The 27,146-nt window shown below is 36.8% G+C and overlaps 3 protein-coding genes and 1 long non-coding RNA gene across 6 annotated transcripts; 3 read left to right on the top strand and 1 right to left on the bottom strand.

The window, feature by feature from the left end:
- The first annotated feature begins 339 nt into the window (after positions 1-339).
- On the top strand, positions 340-15,162 carry myo1hb (myosin IHb). 2 transcript variants are annotated; one of them, XM_024257733.2, is made up of 33 exons: positions 340-419; positions 3,406-3,656; positions 5,567-5,728; positions 6,033-6,148; positions 6,820-7,018; positions 7,106-7,186; positions 7,265-7,444; positions 7,525-7,623; positions 7,694-7,807; positions 7,900-7,971; positions 8,043-8,162; positions 8,230-8,297; positions 8,375-8,480; positions 8,566-8,646; positions 8,711-8,802; positions 8,886-8,980; positions 9,125-9,171; positions 10,104-10,184; positions 10,262-10,367; positions 10,439-10,556; positions 10,627-10,740; positions 10,817-10,893; positions 10,971-11,039; positions 11,116-11,200; positions 11,276-11,438; positions 11,508-11,591; positions 13,415-13,508; positions 13,828-13,883; positions 13,962-14,097; positions 14,171-14,241; positions 14,333-14,430; positions 14,528-14,627; positions 14,710-15,162. In XM_024257733.2, the coding sequence occupies exons 2-33, from the start codon at positions 3,627-3,629 to the stop codon at positions 14,734-14,736; spliced, it is 3,141 nt and encodes a 1,046-aa protein (XP_024113501.1). In that variant the 5' UTR covers positions 340-419; positions 3,406-3,626; the 3' UTR covers positions 14,737-15,162. The 2 variants fall into 2 exon arrangements, with proteins under 2 accessions (XP_024113501.1, XP_036070420.1); XM_036214527.1 differs by lacking the exons at positions 340-419; positions 3,406-3,656 and having other exon boundaries at positions 5,439-5,728.
- LOC112136140 lies at positions 3,974-4,843 on the bottom strand. Its single transcript, XR_002917285.2, has 3 exons — positions 4,731-4,843; positions 4,301-4,384; positions 3,974-4,208 (listed from the first exon to the last, which is right to left on the bottom strand). It is a non-coding gene; the product is annotated as an uncharacterized LOC112136140 (long non-coding RNA).
- A 428-nt stretch (positions 15,163-15,590) lies between the features above and the next one.
- LOC112162749 (sushi domain-containing protein 2) lies at positions 15,591-23,137 on the top strand. The gene is made up of 16 exons (XM_024298631.2): positions 15,591-15,745; positions 16,669-16,867; positions 16,939-17,090; positions 17,179-17,346; positions 17,418-17,592; positions 17,668-17,869; positions 18,191-18,276; positions 18,815-19,083; positions 19,154-19,288; positions 19,372-19,530; positions 19,662-19,910; positions 20,091-20,274; positions 20,356-20,450; positions 20,524-20,703; positions 21,955-22,051; positions 22,147-23,137. The coding sequence occupies exons 1-16, from the start codon at positions 15,694-15,696 to the stop codon at positions 22,190-22,192; spliced, it is 2,448 nt and encodes an 815-aa protein (XP_024154399.1). The 5' UTR covers positions 15,591-15,693; the 3' UTR covers positions 22,193-23,137.
- A 1,335-nt stretch (positions 23,138-24,472) lies between these two features.
- LOC112162837 (heat shock protein beta-1) lies at positions 24,473-25,856 on the top strand. Of its 2 annotated transcripts, XM_024298754.2 has the most exons (4): positions 24,473-24,659; positions 24,782-25,165; positions 25,240-25,303; positions 25,391-25,856. In XM_024298754.2, the coding sequence occupies exons 2-4, from the start codon at positions 24,793-24,795 to the stop codon at positions 25,548-25,550; spliced, it is 597 nt and encodes a 198-aa protein (XP_024154522.1). In that variant the 5' UTR covers positions 24,473-24,659; positions 24,782-24,792; the 3' UTR covers positions 25,551-25,856. The 2 variants fall into 2 exon arrangements, with proteins under 2 accessions (XP_024154522.1, XP_024154519.1); XM_024298751.2 differs by lacking the exon at positions 24,473-24,659 and having other exon boundaries at positions 24,666-25,165.
- Positions 25,857-27,146: the final 1,290 nt, after the last annotated feature.

The raw sequence follows: 27,146 nt of genomic DNA, 5'->3' as shown, positions 1-27,146 counted from the left end.
TATAAAAGAAAATTTCTACAAATTTCTCATAAAATGTGAATAAAACTCACAATGTTCAGTTGCATTAAAGACAGCAAACTTAATTTAACCGAAAAACAACATCCTGATACAATTGTTCACCATAGCATAGAAAGAAAATAACGACTAAAGTATGGATTTAAGAGAACACAGTTCTATTAATTTTATATTTAGCTTTTTATGAAGAGTTGTGCAACTCTTCAACAGAACAAGGCCAACCTCTGGAAATGTGAAGAAGTAGGACATTAGAGGACATACTGGGGCTGCATTAGGGGGGATGACCATAAATAAAACACAGGTAGAGTCTATATACTGTGTGCTCCTCTGTCCCTGCTGTAGCTACTAGTGCAGGCTCACAGCAAAATGGAAACAAGCTCAGACAGGAAAATATGACCTTAAAGGTAAGAACTTATATCTGCATGTGAAATGTTTTTATTTGTATAACATATTTAACAAATGCATTAAAGTTTTGATTTCCAGGACTTGTTCCGAGCTACTTCTGAAACTAATAGCAGAGCATTTTCTCTGTTTGCTCTCATAAATAAGAAATACGTTTCATTGTTTGAGTCTTTTTTTCCTCTCAAAAATTAATAATATTATTGGAATTTCAAAGTTCTGAACTTGTGAATGCATTTTCTTGGTGTGCATAAGGATAGGATACATGTCTCTGAAACTAATGGTAATTATTTTTTACTATTTTTATTGTAGTGAAAACCTGGTGTTTGTGGAATGTTTGCAACTGACATTACATAAAGATATTTTCTCACATATGTTCACTTGAATTTACTCTTTGGTGTGGAATAAAATCTTTTAAAAGGCTTTATTTTGTTAACTAAATGTATTTAAATGTGTTTAAATCTTACAATATTCAATTCTAAGTGCAATGCAGGCTAGTTGTTGTAGATATTAAGTGAATTAATTTGTTTTATTTCTAATTTCTAAATTATTATTTTTTTCTATATCATTACTGAGCCACAAATGAGAACAGAATGGGTTGAAATGATCCCATTTTTACTAAGCCATATTTATAAAATGAAGGCAGTCAGTTGATTAAATATCAGATGTTCTGCTTTCCAGATTCTCAGTGGCTTCTTGTAGCCAACTTAAATTCATGCTGATTTTTTTCTGGTATGTGTGGTGCAGAAAGATATATATTTATTTAAGTTTTCATTACCTAAAGCAACCATTTTTATTTTATTCCAGATAGGAAATGTTCTTAGGACTACTTATAAAAGGCTTAAAGTGTGATTACTTTTCTTCAGTTGGTCATTTTGCTTAATAATGTATAATAGGACAAAAAAACATATTAAAACATTTTTTTAAATAACAAATGCATATTAAAATGTGTCTTTAATCACATTTATAAGTTATTATTCAACCAAATCTTTGTTTTTTTGCAGAGCAGCATCTCTGAGTTTAAAGCCAAAGGTTTTTATTGTAGTGAGTCTTTGAGTGTATTTACACGGACTGTGAGTTCCAGAAAGCAATGAAATGATCCTGGAAAACCCCCTAATCGAATTACATAATCAATTCCATTATGCAAATGACAATTTTTCCATTGTAATCTCTTGTGTCACTGAGTGTTTTTGTTTGGGCCAGTCATGAAACTGTAACGTTAGATGCTTTTGTTGATGCTCGCAGGAAGCAAAGTTAAAATTTAAAGAGACGGAATTAGAAGGCAACATTACAGCGGCTGTCTCAGTGAACCACTGGAACCCTGAAAACAGAGAGATCGATGCAACTAATGCAGTCACTGTCAAGAAAGGCAGACAATAGGATGATGTCTGTTTGAGGGAGTTTGGTCATTCCTAATTTTCTCTCTGCTCTCAGTTACACTCATTAAAATACAAACCTTTTTCCGTGACATGCAAACATGCAAACAAGCTGGGAAGAAGCCATTTTGTGATATGCAAGTCAATGAAATCCACAACTAAAGCAGAAACTATTTAGAAACAAAAATATTATATTCATATAATCCTTAATTGCAACAAAAACTGAAAAGTTCATCCTTGTATGAGGAAAAAAATGATTTATAATGTAATATGTTGACTAATTTGAGTATTTTTTAAGCTTAAAGTGCATTCCAATGAGAAATAAGAAGATATTTTAACAAAAAACACATTTTGTAATGATATTCTAAATTTTTTTCCACATCTAAACTTTTATTTATTTTAAAATGTGTTTTAAGTTGAAGTATTATATTCAAAATGTCTAAAAACACCTATATTAAAAAATATATTTTTATTTCTTTTTTATGAAACCTGTGACTTTACTAGAAAAAAATAACATAATTAAATATGAGAAATATAGTAGAGGTCTGAATAAATAAAAGTAAAAAGCATGATGGGATACGATTAAATCAATTTACTTCCTATCACTCACTTTTAGGCAATTAATCAAACTCTATTTGAAAAACGTATTACTTAAGGTGTGATGTACCGCATTTAAAAGTGCAAATATGTCTATTTATGGTTAAAAATTCCAGTTCCAATAAATGAGCAAACTAAACTTGTAGTTTTAAGGTTTCACTAAAATATAGATTTTGTATGAAATGATTATTTTTAAGTTATGTCTTACTGATGTAAATGTTTCTGCAATTCAATAGATAATATATTCATTATAATAACAATGCTTTGTAAGAATTTAAAACTCTGCAAAAACGTTTGGAAGGATTTAGATCCAGTTTCAAGAAGGGAAAGGAAAAGGTTTCCCTTTCAAAAACCACAACCTCCTAACGGAGGAGTGTGCTTTCAAACCCAACTATGAATATCTTTTCAACATTATGACCTAAAATCCTAAAAAAATAAAATACTTTATTGCAAAAACTGAAGTTTTAGTCTTTTGTTTCTCCACACATTTTTGTTTAAAACAGGCTTTAATTGTTTTTACATCTCATGCCAATGCACTTGGATGTTAGAAATGATCTTAGGTGTGCAGGCACATTAGAAATTCAGATTTTCATATATCTGAATTGAATACTTCTTTGAATTTGATTTAATTAAAAAATCATTTTCTTTTTTTTTTGGCGTCCGCTTGGCTCTAATGAGGAGTTTGTAATTAGTTGGCAATCCCTCTGTCTAATCAAAGATCAGTAATTGAATACCAGCAATGTAATTTTGTGGGATGAGAGTGGGTCTCCGGGTGGATCGCGTTACCACATCCTTGTATTACATACCTACACACGCACACATACATGTACACACACTTCTTTAAACACACAGTTCAACACTCAGGTGGAGCGCTGAATGAATGTTTGCTGCCTGGGTTTCATGAATCTTTAAGTAGTGCGGCGCTTCCAGAAGCAGGTAGCTCATCATGACGCTGGGACTGACAATGTGGGAACACCAGTAGGAAGCAGCGGATCCACTCTCTTTCTCTTTGTTTTAGATGATCCACCCAAAGCTGCTACGCTGAAACCACCACCGTGAAGAAGATCTGAGGACGACATAGACTCTTGTTGCTGGACCACTTCCAGATGCTCCTCTGTGGATCCCACCTCAGATGCTGATGCTGCCATCCTAGGCTGTTGTCCCTTGAGTGTTTGGACTGAAGCTCCAAAATCTGGATTTTTTCTTGTGAAAGGATCGTCGCCTAAAGCGGACTCCATCATGACGCACATGGCTTTAGAAGTAAAAGAGGTAAACTATATGGTCTGTATTGTGTGTTTGCACCAAAAGGACTGAAATTTCAGATGTAAATTAGGATTTTAGAGTTATCTTTACAGTTTTAGGCAAAAAGCACAAGTTGTGGTTGATAAAATCACATAAACATCAGCTATGGTTCAGTTAAAAGCTTAATAACCAAGAAATCTGCAGCAGGGATGGAAAAAAATATATATTTTTGATTTATCATAGAAGTGCTAAATAAAATCTCTCATCTTATGTCACATTTGCACCTCAAAAAGGTATCGGCCTGTAGCTTCTTACAGTATACCCGTCTGTAACTGTACCAGCAGAGGAGGTGCACCATTGAGGTTTGCTGAAGGTCAGGTTTCTCTAGATGCCTGGAGCCCCTTAAAAGCGTGTTGCCCCTGGTGATGTGCGGTGTCAGCCAAAGGCCCACGAGGAGCGCTATCTCTTTCAGCGGCCTAACTGCCACTTTGTGGCAGAGTAACAGGATCCTGGAGCTTTTTTGGATGCACAGGGACAATGGGGCATCCTCTGGGGGGATCGTCTCCGAGTCTGACAGACCTGGGAGTTTTTGACAAAGACGTTGACTGCGTTCCATTCATCTTTGTTTTTATATGTTTGCAGTTGTACGTAGGATAACTGGGAAGACTGACCTCTTTCCTGGTAACTCCAGGAAGGTCAGATTTCCTCTGAAAGGTGGAAAACCTCCGTTCTGATAAAGCAGATGCCAAACATTCCTGTGGATTAAAGAAGAAAGAACAAATCTACTTTAAAGTTAAATGTAGAAAATTATTTTTTTTTAAAAACCTTTTTGATCAGTTTTAAAAGAATGATTTTTGGGGCACAACTTTAACTCAATTCCCTCTTTAAAAGTAGTTTATTCTACGTCTCTCTTCATATTCTAAAACTCCTAGACATATTTTTGTCTTTTAATCACATTATTTGATTGCAAGAGAGGTGACATACTTACTTACTTTTTTACTTTTTGTTCAATGTTGATGATTTCTAAAAATATCATCAGAAAACGTGTTGAGACTGAGCAAAAATCTAATTTTATCTGTCCAGAAACCCCAAAACACTCACAGGATTGACTTCCTTTTGTCTTGAATCAGCTTCATAATTGATGATTTCCTATTGTAGGAAGGACGGACTATAATCTGTCAGTGTTTCCTCCTGTGTTCTTTGAAATAAAAACCAAACGTTCAGTTAAGTCCAGCTAAAATACCGGGACATCCTTAGGATAGCTCCTTTTTTAAAACTTTTGTTTCATCTGGAATATAAATTAAAATAAGTTAATTCTAAAACAAATAGTAACATATTTATAAATTTCTGCTGCATTGCAAGCCCAGGATCCCATTTCCCCAAAAGAAAAAGCTGTCAGTTTGAGTTACTCTGACTTGGTGACAGTTGAGCCCATCGGTGATGAAAGCCAGACTACTGAAGTGTGACAGAGCGCGGCTCTTTCATAGCACTCTAATTAAAGTGTACCACACTGATGATTGTTATACCTGGCAAATATTATACGCCGGATTAAGAACCTGTGTTTAAACATACCATTATTTATTGTCAATCCCTGAAATTTGCTTCATATTTGACCATATTTGATTCAATGCAAAAAATTATAAAGAAGCTCTCTTTGAACATTAAATTTGCAGCTTTTGAATGAAAGAGGAGATTAGATAAGTGGGGCTGAATTTAGACATGAGCATGGAGGATGTGAGCAAGGCCACTGCACAGTGTTTGGAGATATTGGGACAACAAGCAGGAAATATAAATCTTTTGGACTGTGTTTTTATCAGTAAATGTGACAGATAACCTCTGAGTAAACTATGACAGTGGGACAAGAAAAATGTGGATGGGAGGGGAAGGACCTGGGCTTACGACATGTTACATGCACTTATGTGTTCCCACTTCGACAGAGCCTGGATGAGCGGTGCAACCGGATCCTGAAGAACATGGAGGCTTCTCTGACGGCTCGGGATCGTGTGGGCATCCAGGACTTTGTTCTCCTGGATCCCTACACGAGTGAAACGGCCTTCCTGGAAAACCTGAGGAAACGCTTCCATGAGAATCTCATCTATGTGAGTTTTGATCTTATCAACCCCAGAAGTCCTAGTACTGCATCACTAAATCTGTTGCTGAGATTGCAGCTTTTTATATGTGGGGTGATCACCCTTAAGGTCGATCCACCCCACTGGACTGTGACAGGTGATTAACTCAGGTTATAGCTGCAGATGAAGGACACAGCTAAATCTCATGGAGTAAAATGATCCATGGGCTTCACTGAGATGGAGACCTTTGGAAAAGAGTTTTGTAAATCACTACAACAAATAATGCTTTTAAAATATGCAAAAACTTACACTAAAATCTTTGTTTTCTCTTCAGACCTACATTGGGACTCTCCTGGTGTCGGTCAATCCATATAAGGAGTTAGACATCTACAGTAAGAAGCAAATGGACACTTACATGGGCGTGAACTTCTTTGAGCTGCCACCTCACATGTGAGCTTCTTTCTAGCTACAAATACTGAACAATTACAAAGAATTTATTTTTCCCCCTGTCTCCTTTGCATATGTTTAAATGAATAAGGATTATGGCAACAATGTCAAAATACGTATATAAAAGATATAACTTAGTAGGGGTGGGATTAAAGAAATTTGCTTATATTTGATATATAAAATATGTTTGATATATATCTGTTTTTTTTAGCAGGTTAAAACAGTTTGAAAGCTTAAAATCAATCAATCAATCAAGCAATCAGTCAGTCAATCAGCTTACCAATCAAACAAATCTAAACGAATCAAAGCAAATCTAATCAAATTGAATGAAATCTAATCAAATTGAATTAAATTGAATTAAATCAAATCAAATCAAATCAAGTCGGAACAATTAAAATCAAATTGAGACAAAGGAAAACAAATCAAATTGAAACTAATCAAATCAAACACAACTTTTTCGACACAGTGCGGCAACATGATTAAGTCTTGTTTGTAAAAAGGTAAAAATGGTAATAAAAACATTTTATCTGATTTTTTAAATGATGGGTAATGAGAAATAACAACAAAAAACGGAAACAAAGGAAAAATAACCTAGAAAGTCACATTTCGTGCAGGAAGCTGCCTTTATAATAAAACCACAAACTTCTATATCTAACTATTTTTTTCATTTTCAGTTATGCCCTAGCAGACAATGTCTTCCGCACCATGCAGTCGGAGTCCAACAACCACTTCATCCTGATCTCAGGGGAAAGTGGAGCCGGAAAGACGGAGGCTTCCAAGAAAATCCTTCAGTTCTACGCCGTCAGCTGTCCGAGCACTAAGCTCCTGAACAACGTGCGGGACCGGCTGCTTCTCTCCAACCCAGTGCTTGAAGTGAGTCACGCATCCTGAAACAATGTGTATTAGAAATCACAAGGTTTGGAATAAACAAATCTCCCTTTTTTGTGGCAAAACATCCAGGCCTTTGGAAATGCCAAAACCTTAAAGAACAACAACTCAAGTCGCTTTGGTAAATACATGGACATCCAGTTTGACCACCAGGTATGCCTGAAACTCTCAGTCTCCAAACAGAGATTCAGATTTTATCAGGGATTGATAAAACTCTCCATTCTCCACCAGGGTGGAGCAGTTGGAGGTCACATTCTCAGTTATTTACTGGAGAAGTCTCGCGTGGTCCACCAGAACCACGGAGAGAGAAACTTCCACATCTTCTACCAGCTGGTGGAAGGAGGAGAAGAGGATCTGCTCCGCTGGCTCGGCCTGGAGAGAAACTGTACCAAATACCATTTTCTGGTGCAGGTCGGATGAGAGAATTAAAAAAAATGACACATCTGGTGTATAGGAAGCTCTTCACTGAAGGTTTGTCTCTTTTGCTTTAGGGAGGTTGTGCCAAAGTAAGCTCTATAAATGATAAAAGTGACTGGAAGACGGTGAGGAAAGCTCTGTCCATCATTGAGTTCAGCGAGAGTGAAACAGAGGTAAACTGATCCACCTGAGTTTCAGTTGTAAGGATTTAGCATCTGTTAAATCCGACCTTTTTTCAAGCAGCATCTCTTTGCAATCATTGCGAGCGTTCTCCACCTGGGAAACGTCAAGTTTGAAGCAAACGTTCAAGGATACGCCACTCTGAACGACAACCAGGAGATGCACTGGGTGTCAAAGGTGAAAGCCAAGCCAAAATACACACAAAAATACACTTTTCTTACCAGGTATATATTTTAAAAATCTGATGCTATGCTATTGGTTTTGTGTAGCTGTTGGGGATTCCTAACCAGGTGCTGAAACAAGGTTTAACCCACAGGAAAATTGAAGCCAAAACAGAAGAGGTGATGCTTCTAAAATACCCAAAAATTCCTCACAAGTGGGTTTTGTAAGCATTTCCTGATGTCATGCTCAGGTGCTCAGTCCGTTCTCTGTAGACCATGCAGTCTATGCTAGAGACGCCCTCGCCAAAGCCATCTACGGGCGCACTTTCAACTGGCTGGTGAACAAGATCAATGAATCTCTGGCTAACAAGGTAAATTCTCCTTTTCCACACATTCAGATAAATCCAAGGCAGCAATTTGACAAAGTGTTCTGTTCAGGATTCATCGAGGAAGACGGTGATCGGTTTGCTGGACATCTATGGTTTTGAGGTTTTCAACCTGAACAGGTGAGAGTTTGCTCATTCAGAGCGTTTTTGATGCATTTGATGGGAACAGCACCTCCTGTTTGTTCGTTTGTTTGTAGCTTCGAACAGTTTTGCATCAACTACTGCAATGAGAAGCTCCAGCAGCTTTTCATCCAGCTGACCCTCAAATCCGAGCAGGAGGAGTACGAGACGGAGGGGATTGAAGTAACTGCATTTATTCTGTTGTTTTTTCATGAATAGCAGTGGATGCAGTTGATTAAAATCTTTTTATTTTCCTCTTGTTATGTAGTGGGAACCTGTGCCATATTTCAACAACAAGATCATCTGTGAACTCGTAGAGGAGAAATTTAGAGGGATCATATCTTTACTGGTGAGCCTTAAAATGATGAATCTTCTGAAACCAAACAGTGACAAGATTCCTGCTTTCATGCTAGGATGAGGAATGTTTACGACCCGGAGAAGCCACAGACTTGACTTTCCTGGAGAAGATGGAGGAAGAGATTGGTGGTCATCCTCATTTTATGACGTAAGACTTAAAAAAACAAACAAAGAAAAAACAGGAAGTCAGCAGTAAATATAAATGAAACTACAATGTTTACCCTCCTGCAGACACAAGCTAGCGGATAAAAAAACCCGGAAAACTCTGGAAAGAGGAGACTTCCGCCTGCTGCACTACGCTGGGGAGGTCACATACTGTGTTGTGGGTGAGATATTCCATATTGCTTTTTGCTATCATAATACGATGTAACCAGTGTAACAGTTGCAAATATTTAAAATTATAATAAATTTAAAGTCACATTTTTAATAGTTAATTGTTATTTTTAATAATTTTTTTTCTTGGACTTCAGGATTCTTGGATAAAAACAACGATCTTTTGTATCGCAGTGGAAAAGAGGTACATTTTATTTTGTGTCTAAAAGCTGGAATTTGGGTTAGCTAAATGGAATACTTTTTTAGCTATTATTTTAACACATTAACATATTGGAAAATACATATTGAAATAGCTCTCTCTGACCGTATCTGGACTTCTTTAGCAACATCTTCAAAGCAAATATTGCATAAAAAAGATTAATTATACATTTATTGATTATTCTGACATGATGTATATTAATCAATATCCTTCACGCAATTTTCTTATCTCGTTTACTTTGGTAGAGTTTGAATCCTTTTAGTGTTGTTGATTTAAAAAGATGTCAAAAAATGTTTTTCTTTTTGTTTTTAAGTATAATCTATTATGTGATTAAAGATTTTGATCTATTTTCTAAACATTTTGATCTGAATCAACTTGATCTATGGGTTTGTGGATCTTGATAGTTCTGGGATCACATTGTTAAGTTTGAGCCTCTATTTTTGGCTCATTATTCTGCTGCATTGAGTGCTGGTGAGCAGATGTGGCATCAAGTTTTCTCAAACTAAGCATATTTTGCTATTAAAAACTTTCTTAACAAGGTCGTTTTTCTTGCAAGACAGAAAATATGACACATTTTCTTGAAATAAGTGTCTTTTTACTTCTTTAAGATTACATTTTTTGCAGCATCACCACCACTAAAGAAAATTCTCAAGTCGCTTAAAGATGAGAATCACATTATTGACATTCATGCAGAAAATAATATGAAATAAAAAGGTTTATGATCCTGTAATTGATCAGGATGGGAATTAATCCATACGAACTGCAAAAACTGAACCAAAAGAAAGTAAAAAAGACCTTTTCTTCAAGAAAAAATGTTCTATTTTTATGTGCATTTCGTCTGTCAGGTATAAACAGATATATATATAGTATTAGTGAGGTAGTAAACACCATCAATGTTCTTTTCCTGCTTCCATAAGGTCATGCAGCAGTCAAAGAATGCCATCATCAGACACTGCTTCCCCTCCACTGAACCAGACAGCAAGAGGAGACCTGAAACAGTGAGAAGATCTACTTTAAATATCCCCTGGTCCCAGTCAGGGGTCACCGATCTCCTGTTTTCTGGTTTTTCTTTTAGGTGGTGACTCAGTTCAAGAACAGCTTGGCAGATTTGGCTGAGATCCTCATGGCTAAAGAAGCCTGGTATGTTCGCTGCATTAAACCGAATGAAGCCAAGCAGCCAGGTGAGAGCTTGATTCCAGCTTATCTGCTGTCTCCACCTAAACACTTCAGTGAACGTCTTCTCGCCTTGTAGGACACTTTGATGACGTGTTGGTGAGACATCAGGTGAAGTATCTGGGGCTGATGGAGCACCTGAGAGTCCGACGCGCTGGGTTTGCTTACCGCCGCAAATACGAGATCTTCCTCCAGAGGTAGATCCACTTTTCAGCTCTTGGCTTAAAGGTGAATGAAGTTCATTTGCTTTTAATTTGTTGTGTTCAGGTACAAGGCTCTGTGTCCGGAAACCTGGCCAAACTGGAAAGGAACAGCAGCTGAAGGTGTGCGGTGTCTGATCAAACACTTGGGCTTCAAACCTGATGAATACAAGTTGGGCAGGTGAGCAGATCTCAACTAGAAAAAAAAACCCCAAATGATTCAACTGTTTTAAATCTTATTTCCACTTTGCTTTGAGGACAAAGATTTTCATCCGCCACCCCAGAACTCTGTTTGCCACAGAGGATGCCTTTCAGGTCTGCAAACATAAACTAGGTAAGACAGCATTTATTGATTTCTGTTACTGGGAATTTAACATGTTCACAGACTAAACTTAAAAAAATGTTTTATAGCAACAAGGATTCAGGCCAAGTACAAAGGTTATAAAGTGAAAGAAGACTATCTGAGGCAGAAAGAGGCTGGTAAGAAAAGTGTTATAATTTTCTTGTCATTTGACAAATAATATAAATCAAATTAATGATCATCTTATTAAAACAGCCACAAAGATTGAGAATTGCTGGAGAGGTCTGATGGCGAGGAAAGAACGTGAGAAAAGAGCCTGGGCTGTCAAAGTGATCAAGAAGTACGTTAAAACAAAGGTTTTTTGGTTAAAAGTGGCAAAAAATCTGTCAATTAAAAGCCTTTTTGTTAATCTCAGGTTCATCAAAGGTTTCATGACCAGAAACCAGCCGGCCTGTGTCGACAACAGTGAATACCTGACCTACGTGAGGCTGAACTACCTCACACGGCTGAAGGAGAACCTTCCCAAAACCGTCCTGGAGAAAGACTCTTGGCTGACGCCGCCACCCATCATGAAAGAGGTGAAGCAATGACTTTCACTAATAGTGTTCAGTCAAACGTCTCACACAAAACGCTCAACCTTGCTGTAGGTCTCCCAGCTCCTGAAGACGATCTACATCCGCTGCATGGTTCGGAAGTACATCAGTGGACTGAGTGTCCAGAGGAAGGCACAGGTACAGAATGCTCTTCTTCATCCAAATCATGCAGGAAAATCCTAGGAAAATAAGTAAAAAGTAACACTCACAAACAAAAATAAAAATACATCACTGGATCTATTTTAAACCCATACTTATAGGACCAATGACTGCATAAAAAATGAACAGAAGATGTAGTCATGTGAACTATTGGTTCATGTTGGCCCAATTTTTGTCTTCCTGGCCAGCTATGAAGTCTCCAGAGCTGTTTTAAAAATAGATGAACAGACACGAGAAACAATCCAGAAGCTTTAGGAGCTGTGGAGATCAAGATTTCATTATCATCTTTAAAAATAACAATACAATAAAAATATGTCCACTTTTTAGTATAAACTTGTTGACAAGTTTGAGTCATTCTACATTGAAGTGAGTATGATTCACTTACAGTGAGGCAAATACTGTAAATGTTTGTGGTTTTTCACGTTCTCCCTCTTAGAAATCTTGGACAGGTTGGAAATTTTGATTTTATTTGCATGTTCACTAAAAAAATATCTAGAAAAAAACTCAGAAGATTTTCTCTAGATCAGTCAGATTTTTGGGCTGTCACTGAGAAACACAGAGTTTGAGATCCCTCCAAAGATTGTCTATTGGGTTGAGGTCTGCAGACTCGTTTGGCCACTTCAGAACCTTGATATGCTTCTTATGTGTGATTTGGGTCATTGTCTTGGTGGAAGACACACCCATGACCCATGTTTAATGCTCTGAGGGAAGGATGTTGTTCCCAATCTCACCATACACGGCCCCAGTCATCCTCCTCTTTAGTACAGTGCAGTTGTCCTGTCCCATGTGCAGAAACACCCCCATAGCATGATGCTACCACCCCCATGCATCGGGTAGGGATGATGTTCTTGGGATGGTACTCATGCTTCTTCTTCTTCTTCCAAACATAGCAAATGGAATTAAGACCAAAAAGTTCTATTTTGGTCTTAGCTGACCACATGACTTTCTCCCATGATTCCTGGATCGTCCAAATGGTCATCGCCAAACTTAAGAGAGGCCTGGACATGTAGAAGAAGCAGAGGAACCTTCATGCAAGATTTCAAACCACGATGTCTTGGTGTATTATCAACAGTAACCATGGAAATGGACGTCCCAGTTCTTTCTGGGTCATTGACCAGCTCCTCCCGTGTTTAGGACCATTGAGACCCCATGAGTGAGATCTAGCAGTCATGTTTAGATTCTTTAATATTCCTATAATTGCCCCTAGAAGTGGATCTTTTTTCACCAAGCTGATTGGCATTCATCCCGTAATCCTTTCCAGCCTTGTGGAGGTCTACAATTTTGTCTTTGGTGTCTTTGGACAGCTCTTTGGTCTTGACTATGTTAGTAGTTGAAGTCTTACTGATTGTATGGGGTGGATGGTTATCTTTATGCAGCTAACCGCTTCAAACAAGTGCTTCTAATTTAGGACAATAAGTGGAGGTGAACTATTTAAAGGTGGACAAACAGGTCTTTGAGGGTCAGAATTCAGATGTTCAAATACTCAGCATACAAATACATTAATTAAAATCATACAAATGTTATTTCCATATTTTTATTTTAAATTATCTGTATTTATCTCACAGTGCACATGCACTTAAAAGGAAAATTTCAGAAAATTTCAGAAGTGCGAGAACTTGCAAAATCACAGTGTTCAAATACTATTTTGCCTCCTAGTGAAGCCACCTAGTGGTCACTTGGTGAACTGGCATTCAATTTTAGTATTGAAGTTGTTTTAAGCCGGAAGTTTTAAGGTTGAGTTTTGGCTTAAACAAAGGGATTTTGTTGATTCTATGTTTATAAAAATCTCTTTCTCTTTCAAGCTTCTTTTAAAATCACAGACGAGCTCCATGTTCAAAGGAAAAAAAGAGAACTACCCCTTCAGTGTGAGCAGAATCTTTCTGGACACCAGGATTGGTAAACCAATGAGAATATTTTCTTAAAATCAAGTATAATCTGTTGGATATAGAACATTAAATAACTGATTTAAAAAGTGACATTTTTCTTCTAAAAGGTCATTTTTTCTGTTGTTGGTATGTAAATAGAAATGTAGTAATGTGTTGCATCTGGACGGTGATATATAGTTACACTCCTGATATTCTTCCATACAATTTGAAATAACTAGTTTTGCATTTTCTAAATTCATTTAAGAACATTTATTTCATACAATTGTTTTTGTGCTTTAATCCTGTCCTTGAAAATATTCTATTTTCTCTTTTAAAAATCATTCTGAAAGCTCTGGAAGACATAAACACCAGGGTCCTTCAGATGATAAGACACGAGCACATCAAGGTAAACACAGATAAGAGCATTTGTGCCAGCTGTTTATTTATTTTTTTGTTAATCCGTTCTGATTTATGTTCTCCACAGTACAGCGTTCCGGTAGTGAAGTACGACAGAAACGGCTTCAGGCCTCGCCTTCGACAGCTCATCTTCACTCAGGAGGCTGCTTACCTGGCAGAAGAAGCCAAGATCAAGCAGCGGATTGATTATAGCAGTCTAAAAGGTGACATAACTTTTTAAAAACTTGATTTATTTGTGTATATTCCTTTGAAGGATAACTTTTTCTGTGTTTTTAGGTGTTTCTGTCAGCAATCTGAGCGACAACTTCTTGATTCTTCATGTTACTTGTGATGACAGCAAGCAAAAAGTAGGTCCAATGATAGGTTTTTGTTTCTACATATCTGATCAAATTTAATGTACAAGTTGATAATATATTACATTAAAATATTTACTTTTAGGGGGATCTGGTTCTGCAGTGTGAGCACCTCTTTGAAGCCTTGACTAAGCTGAGCGTGATTGCAGACAAGCAGAAGTGCATTAAAGTGGTGCAGGGCAGGTATAACAAATGTGGAAATTTGAAAAAAATCATTTTAAAGCTGAATATGTTTGTTAAACAAAAAAACAAAAGTGCAAAATGATATTTTTGTGTTCAGTGTGCGGTTCGACATCCAGCCTGGCAGAGAAGGCTTCATTGATTTCAAGAGTGGTCAGGAGTTTATGGTCTATAGGGCCAAAAACGGCCATTTAATGGTGGTAAGTTTACAGTTTAAGCGAGTGAAGTTTATTTTGAAAGGACAAACAACTCCATAAATGAGTCTTCTGGTTTGCTTTCTAGGAATCAACGAGAACTAAGACCAGATGAAGATCGATGCTTTTACAGCTGCAAATATTAAACAAACAGCCACCCTGCTTTCAGCAAGTTTCCACAAACCCATAATGCTTTGTGACAACATGCTATCACATAAATACTGCCATACTATAGCTGTAAAAATCATAGATACATCAAGCCACGCCAGTGTAGACTCAAGGTTACAGTGCCTGAAAGAGTGTTTTTTAATGTCATGGTAACAGTAAAGCCATTCATGTATACAACAAATAATTAACCAGGCTGCACCTTTTTTATTACCACATGTTAAATTATTATTAAAAAAGCAAGAGTGTCTGTTATTAGGCAATTGCTTCATATGTTAAGAGTGTTTTTCAGTGTGCTGATTCATCATGTAGCAGCTTCCCCCTGCTGGACATCCTCTGACCTTACAGATGCACAAAATAAACCTTTGAAACTCTTCTTTTGGAGCCTTTTTCTTTCTGTCGGAGTTTGGTTAAATTTTACTGCAGTATTTTCAGTATATATTTATCATATGACTCTCTAGTTCTGCTTTGAATTAAAGTTGGATGCACTGTTTTCTTTTATTTTTTAGGCCATTATCTGTTTTTTTTCTACGTCTGATGACCAACTTTTAGTGCAAGCGGAAATGTTTATTTAAGATTTTTCAGCTAAAATAAGAGATTATTTATTAGCCACTTAACTTAACAGTTGGGCATATGTAAAATTCTTAAAAGTAAGAAGATTTTACATTATGCAAACATAGAACTAGGATGAGCTTTTTTTGTAATGTGACAGAGGGAAACACGTGCAGACACAGCTTAAACTTTGCCATCTTGAACCTTGGTTGATGATTAAGCAAAAGTTTGTAAATGTGTGTAATCAAAGGTCCAAGGTTGAGGAAAATACAAAGCAAGGCTAAACTGGTGGGATACTCATCAAAACCCAGTTGTCTGTAGCCGCACTCTTGGCTGACAGTCAACGTCTGCCAGGATGGAGAAATTTACTCTATTTTTTCTGCTCATGGTTTTATGCAGGACACATGGTACGTACCTAATATCTTTTTAATAAACATTTTTAACGATTTCCTATTGTGTTCCTATTTCAAATTCTCCTGCAAATAACAGCAAAAAAGTCAAAAATATGTGTTGCTGTTATTTATGGAAAACTTGATTGAATAGAAATGTGTTAGAGAAACAGTTTCTTGGCAACACATAAAGGAATTTTGTGTAGAAATATTTCAAATTCAAAGTGACTTAAAGAGATTAAATCCTATAAAAGCTTTAATTATAATTTAATTCATTTTATCAAGGAAATTTGGCAAAATCATTTAATTTTTTAATTGTAATCACAAACAGGGTGGATTAAATTAATTATTGGCTGGTTTTGAATCAGGGAATACCAGTTGTTTATTTACTGATATAGCAATAAAATGAGGTTTAATTTAACAAATTAAGAACTATTTATTTTTTTATTCAAACATATGCTTTTAATATGGATAGGTTAGTTTCAAATGGTTTACTTCTGTGTTTTTGGATGATTCTGGTGGTTTTGTAAACTAACAAAGTTTCAAATATCATTAAAAAAGAGTAATTGATTTGTATTAATAAACATCACAGCTATAAAAACAAACATAAATTAGATTCTAGTAAACTTTTCTTTCCAAATTAGACCCAAACTTTTAAAATAAGACAATAAAACAACAAAAAAGATAAAAAATCGTTAGCATCCCAAATGTTTACTTTTCTAAATTTAAATTAAAAATAGCCATAATCAGTTCAACGCCCTTTTATATAATCCTGCATGTTTTGAAATATTTCTATCAATGCGACTTTGCATAATCTGTCATAAACCACACATATCTTTTTGTTTAGAAGACCTCTAAACTCAGGAAGCATCCTAAAACGTAATTTAGTAATAGCAGGTCAGAGTCTGTAGTTGAAATCTCGATATCTTTGCTTTGGACAGGAGAGAAGTGTGAAGGAAAGTGTGGTCAACAGCTGGACTCGTGTTCGTGCCACCCAACATGTGGCTCCCTGAAGAGCTGCTGCTCCGACTATAAAGAGTTCTGCATTGATGTGGCTCCACAGTCCGGCTCCATCATGGGCGGCACAGACTTTTATGTCCTCGAAGCAAATTTCAACCAGACTTCTCAGATTGTTTGCAGGTAATAAATATGAATAAATGCACCTCTGTTTTTGCTCCTTTCTGACTCCAGTAAATGTTTTCAATTGTCAGGTTTAACAATGAAACGGACACCGAGGGCTATGTGGACGACAGCGGCAGGGCCCACTGTATCTCCCCTTTACTGTATCAAACAGGGTGGATTCCTTTGCTCATCTCCTCAGATAATGGCACCACCTTCAGTAGAACTGGAGCTTGGCTTTCAGGTATTGCAACAGCATGCACATTGCTACAAAAGTAATGCAAAAAAGGGCTTAAATTGAGGATTTACAGCTTATCTAATTGCCTCCACAGTTCATACGGGCAAATTAAGCTCTGAGTTTAAAGCTCTTCTGGTCAACTCAACAAAGTGGCAGTATTATGGCACGCCTGGTGTTGGAGGCTATCTTCAGATGACATGGAATACTACTTTGGTCAACGCAGATAAGGTCAACATAGAGGTCTGGGGATACAGAGAGACAGGTGAGTAAAAATATGATCTTGTTTCAAAGAGAAGTTCCGAAAAGAGGATTAAAAAAATATGTTTTCTGCAGGAGAGCCTTATTCAGACGTCTGGCAGGGGGAGATGGAGTATCTGTACTCGCTTGCAAAAGATCATCCAAACAACGGGTCCTTCAGCTTTTTGCCCAAAATAGCAGAAAACGGGTTTGCAAGCTGGGAGCTCGGTTCTCTGCGAGTCAGCTCCAGCAGCTATCCAGATGGCATCCGGTACGTGGGAACACCTAAACAGAATTTCAAATCCCTAAAGTGTATTTTTTAAAATATTTCTTGAACTTTTTGCAGGAACGTCCAAGCTGCATGGACTGAGGATCACGCTCTGGCCTGGCACCTGGAGCAGAAATTCAAGGACAACTCAACTGCCTGGGCTCTGGAGAAATGCTTAGCGTGGGACCAGCTTGAAAACCGGCTGCCCAATTTCCTGAATGAGATCATCGACTGCCCCTGCACTCTGGCCCAGGCCAGAGCGGACACGGGGAGGTTTCATGTAAGTGGTCATCTTGTCTTTCACTTGATGCTGCAAAAATGTAAAATAATCTATGAGTGCAAACGTGAGAAGTAAACAAGCAAGACTTGCAATCAGTGTGTAAATGTGTAATGAGTTTATGATAGATGAGCCATGGTACAGGATTTCTCATTGCACGTGTGGTCAAAGTCAAGATTCTAATTATAGTCTCCAATCATTGCACTGTAAAAAGAGTAAAAGAAACCCTCTTTTTGTTGGAAATCATCCTTAAATCATTGCATTTGAACAGTAAGTTCAAAAATATTTAGCTTTAATTCTGAAAAATCTCACTTCATTCCTCAGACTGATTATGGCTGTGACATCGAGAAAGGGAGTGTGTGCACGTACCACCCCGGGAGTGTTCACTGTGTGAGGGCGATACAAGCTAGGTAAGTAATTCAGTAAAAGCATGAATAAAAACTACCCTAACTTCCTTTATCCTTGATTTAAGTTGGTGGATCTTCAAATAGGGCTGCTTAATGGTCTGTAAACACTCATACATTAAAGCAAGTCATACATTATACGAATAGAAATAATAGATAGCACATAAAAATACATAAAAAGTGCATTTTTTTGGTGACAAAAGCCAAGAAATATGAATTAATATGTTGCCAAATAAAAGTGCATTTGTCATTAAAACATGTGGACAATTGGCAAATAAGAAGTGCTGATAAAACAAAAACTGTACAATTCATACACAGTGGCTGACCCAGCATGCCAAAAATTTATAATAAAACTTTAAAAATACTCAACATTTATTGAGCATTGATATTTAGTATATAAAAAATAATATTTAATGTTTTTTTTCCAAAACGTATCTAGATACAAATTGAGGTTATTATGTGTTTTATTTTCTGTTAAAGAGGTCAAATATTTTATTTTGACGATTCTAAATGTAAAAAAATGAATATTGGAATGTCTTCCCAGTCCTCAGTATGCAGCAGGACAACAGTGCTGTTACGACAAAACTGGAGCTCAGGTTCTGACAGCTGACTCTATTGGGGGGAGCACACCGGACCGAGCCCACGACTGGGGGTCGCCTCCCTTTAGGAAACCACCTCGGATCCCTGGCCTCTCCCACTGGGTCTACGATGTCCTCAGCTTCTACTACTGCTGCCTCTGGTCCGATAACTGCCACTACTATTTCAAGCATCGACCCTCCAGCGACTGCAGACGGTACCAGACACCCAACTCGGGTAAGACGCTCTCTCACTAATGTTTTATGAGCTTTTTTGCACTTTCAGCAACACTTTGTTTTGTTTCCAGCTGTGGTGTTCGGGGATCCTCACTTCATAACGTTTGATGGCGTCCGCTACTCCTTCAACGGCAAAGGGGAGTACACTTTGGTGACCTCGGCAGACAAACAGCTAACAATCCAGGGCAGGACAGAACCTGTAGATGGTGAGTTCATCAAAATACACCCAAAAAGCAAAGCATCATTATTTGTTATCCTTTTTTAACAGCTTTGACTTTTCCACTTGCAGGAAGTGCAATAAAAGCAACAAAAATGTCAGCTGTAGCCATGAGAGAAGCCTCCTCTGATATTATTGAAGTACGGTTAGCCAGCGGACAAAACCGTCTGGAAGTTCTGCACAATCAAAAGTCGCTTTCTTTTGCTGAGCAAACCTGGATGGATCTACAAGGTCAGATTTGTCTGTTTCTTTTAAACCTTTAACACCTGAGGTGCAGATGGTGATGATTAAACACAAAATCGTTTTAAAAAAAGAAAACACTTCTCGTTTATGCTCCTGCATTTATCTGCTTCGTCTTGCAGGAGTGTTTGTGTTTTCTCCAACCCCTTCAAATGTGACGGTGATGTTTCCGTCTGGAGCTGGGGTGGAAGTGCGACAGAGAGGGGAAACGCTGACGACAACTGTCCTCTTGCCAGAGGAGTTTAAGGACTCCACGCAGGGGCTGCTGGGAAAGATGAACGGAGACGCCAAAGATGACCTGGCCCTCAGCAACGGTCAGCTCGTGAAGAACCAAAGCGACCCCGAGGAGCTGTTTGACTTTGGGGCGAGCTGTAAGTCACAAAATCAGAAGATTTTATTGTAAAATTCACCTCATCTTAAAGAAAAAAAGTGGAAAAACTCATAAAATCTGGATTTTGTCAACCATTTTTTCGTCTTTTCCTATCATTCCATATATTTTAGGAGGTCAATTTAATTTCTAGAATTGCCCTTAAACAATGTTTTTCTCATAGGGGCGGTTCCCAATGCATCTGCTTTGTTCACATATGACTCGGATTATCTTCGGGAAACATATTACTTTGTCCCAAGACATGATCCCACTTTCATTCCCGCCTTTTCCATTCCTGAGAATCCAGAGGATCCACTGAGTGATCAGGCAGCTGAGATCTGCTCTGGAGAAAGCTCTCCGTTCTGCAGGTGTGGCAAAAACTTGCAAACACATCGATTACACATGCATGTGTTTATCTCAGTGTTGCTTTGTGTGCGCCCGTGCTGCAGGTATGACATCCTGGTAGGTCGAAGTCCAAGCATGGGAAATGAAACCAGAAGGTCTTTCCAGAGTCACATAACTCTTGTTGAGGATTTAAAACCAGGTTAAAAAAATGTGTAACATCTCTAGTTGACTCTAAACAAGCTAGCATTAAGCTTTTGTATTTTATTCAACAGTAATAACTTGTGGATGGCTTCCACCTCCAATTGATGGGAAAAAGCTCGGGACCACCTACCTACAGGGAGCCAGCGTGCAGTTTTCCTGCAACGACGGCTACACGCTGAAAGGATCAGCAGAAAGAGTCTGCCAGGAAAACGCTCAGTGGTCTGGAGAGGAAGCCAGCTGCGTTGTTCCGAGTACGACTGCATGAAAAAAATCAATAAATCTGTTGGGCGTCAGCAATCACACAATCACTGATAGCAAATGTGTCTGTGTGTCGCGAGCATCGCTTAAACTGTCCAAATGAAGTGTTCAAAATCAAAATGCACACTTAAGATTACCATCAAAAAAATGATTGAGTCGTGAATTACAATCAAACTCTTTTTGATTTGACAAATTTCTTGTGTGAATGTGAATCAAACTTATTGATAGAAAAAAAATAAAATTTTAAAAGCTTCCTATTAATAAATAATAGTACAGCATCCCTGTTATAGCTGATAACTAAATACTATTATAAATATGTTTGTTGTGATTCAGTACAATTTAGACAAATATAAAATTATGATAAAATAGAAACTACTAAAGGCTTGGAATCAAGTCATGAAGTTAAAAACATGCAATGCTAAGTCCAGAGGAGAAAAGACCACTTTCTCTAGTTGAGGAAGATGCATGAACATTAGGGATCAGGAGGATAAGAGGTAACTCATCGCCAAGTACATCAGCAAAAACTCAAGAAGGCAGTCAGACCATTGACTGCATATAAAGAACTGGACTGAGTGACCACATCCTCCATGCATTCCAAACAGGAAGTAGCTGCTGGTTCCAAGAAGCCAAAATCCCATAGACTTCAATTGAGAAACAAACAGCTATAATTCAGTTACTCTGTTTGTCAGAATAACCATTCTCGCTTTGATACGTTTATTTAACATGCTTTTGCTAGTCATAATTTTGTTCATGATATATAAATATATATTTAGTTTAAATTATCAAAGCTCAATCACATCAATCCAAACATCAATCCATCCATTATTTAGATCCACTTCCTTCTGAGTAGAGTCACAGGGTTGCTGGGGCCTTTCCTAACAGTCTGAGGGTAAAGGTAGGGCTCATTGAACAGTGAGTGAGAAATCAAACTAAAAAATAATATATAACATAAAGTAAAAGACAAACAGAACCAATTTAAAATGGAAGCATGTAAAAATAAAGACAGCTCTAAAATGTAAAGTTTATTTCACCCAGTATTGATGATTATTGAAGTTATTATTCTGCTTTTCTGTATTTTTCATGTTGTAATGGCATTTTTTACATGTGGCCTGCAGTTGGGGATTTTTTTTTAGTTTCTGTCACACAAAATTACAATCCTTGTGTTAAATATTGAACACCAATTAGTAGAATTGAACACGTTTTTGAACTAAAGCACTCATGATGTCTTTATTGGAAAATTTCAGGTAAACTCCCAGGAATTTTGGCTGGTTCAATTGTTGGAGCTGCAACACTGATTTTGATCGTAACAATTATTGTGCTCCAATTCAGAAAACAAAAAAGGTACATTACAGTCTGTTTTTTTTAATTTCTAAATTCAAAATGTTTTCAACTTTTACCAATATCTTGTTTATTTGCTTTTGTCATTTATTTTTCAGGAAACCATCCAAATCAGAGGACTCGAGCATCACTGAAGGCTTGTAGAAGAACCCTGCTTGTATTTTTTTTTTGTTATTTATCGTTAAACTGTAAATGTCCAATTAATGGGACATTTCAACTTTAGTAATTTTTTTTAAAAAATACAAATACTTCGTATGTACTCAAAATAGTTTAAATAACCGTACAAAAGATAACAAATATAATTATCTGTTCATCATGTTGTGATAGGGGTTGTTTTTGCCTGATGACCATATAGTTTACCCTCTTATCCCTGACATGCACTTTTTATGACTGTGGATGGCAAACCACAGAGAAGCTAAAGTTCCTTAAAGCTGCAGACACTCCACTTCTGTTTTTGTCACAGCCCAAATGTTTTGAATAAGGTCATTATTTCTGTACACTCCAAAAAACGTGTACATTTATTGAATAAAGTGTCTCCTTTTGCATGTTGAGAATTAATCTTGTATGCGTGACAGCTTTTCTGTGTCCCTGTTTGCGAGGTTTCCTCACTATTAACATGTTATCAACAGCTGATAAGTGACAGATGCAAGGAGTGGCAAATGACCCTCTGCAGGGAGCAGCTGTAAACGTGTCTGTACTGCTGAGAGCAAATATTTGATAAAGAAAACTACTTTTTGCTGTAATAAAAACAACTTTTTTTATTGAAAAAGGATTAGTACTCAAAAAGAAGTCATTTTATTTCAGTTCAACTATCAAGTGTAACTGCAAAGCTTGAAGGAAGTTATTATAAATGGTGGTTGAAGGCCTGAATGCAGGAGATTGACATATGGAAGAATGGAAACCAGATTATTGATGCTAATTAACCAAATAATAAACAGCTGTGAGTGATTAATAACTTAAACCTGCTGTGATTTTGAACTTTAGGACAAAACCAAAATACATGGCAGGAGTTTATCTATAAAACCCAACAAAAAATAAACAAAAGACACACAAAAACTCACAAGAGGTGGAATTAAAAAATAATAATAATAAAAAAAAACTTCCTTTTAGACAGTGCAGTTAAAATTCAAATAAAATTTTCCTTAATAAAATCAGACTAAGCCATATGGTTTTCCACTAACAATATAAATTAACAATATCAAAAACTTTAGATGTGATATTGAATCTCAAAAAAATAAAAAATATTGCCTTTAAGTTTAAATAAAAATCATTTTTGCTCTGACTTTAGAAAATTTACTAGAAAATGTATACTTTTTGATTCATATGGAGCCATGGTCATGACATTGAAAAAAGTTGCTCGCTAAATTAGCATTTTGTATGCACAAATTAGTAGATATGTAACTTTAAATTAAAGAAATAATATTTGTTAGTCAAAAACAATATTAAGAGGATTCCATCTCATTTCTAACCATTGACTGTATAATACAACTGGACAGAGTGGGTGTGATGTCACAGCTGTAATAGCTGTTTATTTCTCAATAGAAGTCTATGAGATTTTGGCTTCTTGGAGCCAGGGTCACTCTGTCCAGTTCTCTTTATACAGTCAATGGTTTAACACTAAAATGTGTGTTTGTACATTAGCATCTTGCTGCTACACGTCTACCAGTGTTTTAAGACTCAGGCATTAAAGATGCATATGCAGAATTCATAATTTAAAATAAACTTTAGCTTGACCTAACTTAGAACCTTAGTTAGATATTAACGCTATTTATGGGACGCCAATCCACCAGTTCTAAAATGTTCACTTTTATTTAGTTTCCTAAAATCATCCACTATTTTTTAAGATTCATTGATTTACAGCCGCTGACCGTTTCATTTTGGTGAGCCTTTAAACTGATTTCCACCTTAGTTTTAACTTTTTATTGTGTTCATAAACCAGCAACAGCACAGATAAACTTCTAGGAATGTTTTGTTTTTGTAGAGCCTTAATAATTTTAATATGCAGAGTGACATCAAGTGTGTTGTAACCTGGTATGTCAAACATTAAAACCTGATAAACAATTAAATGATTATGAGCACAGGTCAGAAATATTCACATGTTGCCTCACTGATAAATGCCATTCCTCAGATAATCACTCAAGCATGGTTTATTTTTTGAACCCACGAAGACGTTTCTGTGAAATTCCACACCAGCTCCAGAACTCCAGAGTCTTTCCCTCCTTCTATTTCCACCATCTGTAAACACGTCTTAACTTCTTCACCCTGTTTGCTCTGCAGTTTTGCTCTTAAGTTGGGAGACTAAAAAGCAAGGCTTGTGTTTACCGTTGGACTTTGTGTGTGCTGCATAACACGCAGCTGTGGTTTCTGTGGACAAAGAGCTCCAGTATGTGACGGGACTGCAGAGGCCGCCGCTGAATGACACGGCTCCTTCCAGAATCATTCCCCAACAACTTACCGGAGACACTCAAAAGATATAAATACACATAATTGGCATTGTCCCCTCCGAGTCCCGGGGCAACAGGGGAGTTGACACCCCGGCCCATCACATTTCATCCCTTACATCACACTTGTTAAAGCACAAGTGTGAAGAGGAGGCTGTTGGTTATATAAGGTGAGTGAGTGGACTGCTGTGGACCCCAGAGTAGCTTTCCCTCTGACCTCCTGCTTACTTACAGTTTTTGAGTTGTGTGATCTTGTTGATCTGTTAGTTAGGAGCTGCTTTTTCTTCCTAAGTTTTGAACCACATGGGGGATCAAAATAAAATACTCTCCCGGCCCATTTTCCGTCGAGATGTCAGCTGGGATTCTTTCCCAAACTGGACTCAGCCAAGCCGTATCTTCGCCCAGGACTTCGGCATTCCTCCTTTCCTGGAGCCCAATGATCTGGACTGGCTCGACTGGGCAAAGAAGAGGCTGGCTTCGTTCTCCTGGCCGGGCTACACGCAAAGTCCCCTGCTGCCTCCCATCACGCCGGACCAGAAGAGTCCGAGACAACTGACGAGTGGCGTGTCCGAGGTGAGAACAGGGCAAAACAGCTGGAAGATTAACCTGGACGTCAATCATTTTTCACCTGAGGAGATCTCCATCACCACCAAGGACGGCTACTTGCAAATATCAGGTATGCAGGATTGATTTGGATTCACTACCACAATGTAAATATGTTTATTTGAAATTGTTGCTGTTTTTTTTAAGGAACTCATGAAGAAAAGCAAGACCAACACAGTTCGGTTTCAAGATGTTTCACCCGTAAATACAAGTAAGGATGCTGAGAACACAAAGTACAAACATAGAGAGCATGTTTCTGCTTGTCATGTTGTGATAAACGTTCTCTCGCTTGTTGGAGGTTACCACAAGGGGTGGATCTGCAGCACATCAGCTCATCCCTGTCCTCTGAAGGAATGTTGTCCGTAGAAGCTCCCGTCCCGGGAACATCCATCAGCAGCCCGGACAATGAGCTCGTCATCCCAGTTCAGACCAAAAAGACACAGGACAGTGAGAAATGAACCAAGCAGCTCAAAATGTGCATTTATTTAACTTGCACATAGACAAACTCCCTTGCTTAAGCTTAATATTTTTATTTTCTTTTGATTTTTGGGAGATTTCTGACTTTAATTTACACTTATTAAAAATTATAAATGTTGTTTTGTCTTGGACCCAATAAAAAAACCTCTGTTGTTAATTTTGTGAGTTTGCACTAAATTTTTTTACTATAAATTCATCTTTACAACCTATTGTATTATGCAGCTTAAGCCTTCATAATTAAACAGAAATAAACTTTGATACAAATAAATTTCTTTCACTTATTTTAATGTGTGGTTTTGTTGCTTGAAATCCACAATATTTAAGGTACAGATAAAAAAAAAACATGAAAATGAAGACTTAAAAACAGATAAAAAAACCCAAAGAAGTGAAGAGTGGTTTATTTTTTAAAGTAGAGGATAAAATAACAACCCTATATTGTAAAGATCATAATATTAAGTGAAAACATGGATAAAAAAATACAGTTTATTTTAGCTGCACAGACAAAATTTACTTTTATTCAATGTAAACAATATAAAGTACCTTTTTTTGTAAATTATTTCATATTAAATAATATCATTACTTGTAAAACAGTTTGAAATTTAATATAGAATTTAATGTGTTTTTATTTCTTTTACTTTTATAAAAATCAATCATTTCATATTGTGAAAATGGACTCTAAAGTCAAGGTATATAGAATAAAAAAACAAATCTAATATTAAAACTAAATGACTTTACTCTTTAAATACTAAAGGTCAAAGTTCACCATTTATGCTGGTCTTGATCTTCATAGCTTATCTATATGACACTATAATAAAGTCATTATCTGCTCCTAAAAGAGCTCATAGAAAAATAAAGCAAATGTGTTGCTTCTGACTATATTTTTTGGACCACTTTATTGTTATTTTGTGACGTGAAGAACGTTTGTTCATTAATACCAGTTAAAATATTTCCCATAACTTTAAATAACATACTAAATACTATATATGTAAGAAATATAACAAATTGATAAAAAATAAATTACACTCTAAATAATTAAAAATTCTTTTATTTTTAAATTGATTATGAAAAAGGGGGAAAAAAGTGCAACTGGAGCAGCAAAGCTGATGTCATTGAGGAATGGGCCAATCAAAAGTACAACAGTGCCATCTACCGGTACAAAGGGGCATTGCAAGTAGTGGGAAAAAAAGAGAATATTTTCTCGTTTTGCACAGCAGTTTGGAAAATCTTCCAGAAATTGATGCTTTGATATTGCATTTCTACTAAATTAAATGTTTGTTTAATTGATAAATGATGGATACATTCAATGTATAGCGTTCAAGAAAGCATTAGAGGGTGTTTGTCATGGTAATTAGTTGCTTTTTTAAGCATAAACATTTTAAAAATTACACTTTTTTAGGTCGAAAGTACTAAAACACTAGAGTAACTAAGAAGATGAAATATTTTCTTAATTTTATTGCATTTTTTTTTACTAAGTCCCAATCTAATTTACTACTATTATAGATTTTATACATAAAATAGATATCACCAAAAGTTTCAATCACTGTCACAATTATTTTTGTAAAGGAGAAAACCAAAAA

The sequence above is a fragment of the Oryzias melastigma genome, linkage group LG12 (assembly GCF_002922805.2).
Source record: "Oryzias melastigma strain HK-1 linkage group LG12, ASM292280v2, whole genome shotgun sequence".
NCBI classification, from domain to species: domain Eukaryota; kingdom Metazoa; phylum Chordata; class Actinopteri; order Beloniformes; family Adrianichthyidae; genus Oryzias; species Oryzias melastigma.
Note: the sequence above shows the minus strand (reverse complement) of the source record. Positions and strands in the feature narration are given on the sequence as shown.

Coding starts and splice junctions, on each gene's coding strand:
- myo1hb (XM_036214527.1), top strand. CDS start 5,477: ATGACAGTGGGACAAGAAAAATGTGGATGGGAGGGGAAGGACCTGGGC. Junction 8,298..8,374: donor GAGGTTTTCAACCTGAACAG/GTGAGAGTTTGC, acceptor GTTTGTTTGTAG/CTTCGAACAGTTTTGCATCA. Junction 8,647..8,710: donor GAGGGATCATATCTTTACTG/GTGAGCCTTAAA, acceptor CTTTCATGCTAG/GATGAGGAATGTTTACGACC.
- LOC112162749 (XM_024298631.2), top strand. CDS start 15,694: ATGGAGAAATTTACTCTATTTTTTCTGCTCATGGTTTTATGCAGGACA. Junction 15,746..16,668: donor GGTTTTATGCAGGACACATG/GTACGTACCTAA, acceptor TGCTTTGGACAG/GAGAGAAGTGTGAAGGAAAG. Junction 20,275..20,355: donor GAAAGCTCTCCGTTCTGCAG/GTGTGGCAAAAA, acceptor CCCGTGCTGCAG/GTATGACATCCTGGTAGGTC.
- LOC112162837 (XM_024298754.2), top strand. CDS start 24,793: ATGGGGGATCAAAATAAAATACTCTCCCGGCCCATTTTCCGTCGAGAT. Junction 25,166..25,239: donor CGGCTACTTGCAAATATCAG/GTATGCAGGATT, acceptor GTTTTTTTTAAG/GAACTCATGAAGAAAAGCAA. Junction 25,304..25,390: donor TGTTTCACCCGTAAATACAA/GTAAGGATGCTG, acceptor CGCTTGTTGGAG/GTTACCACAAGGGGTGGATC.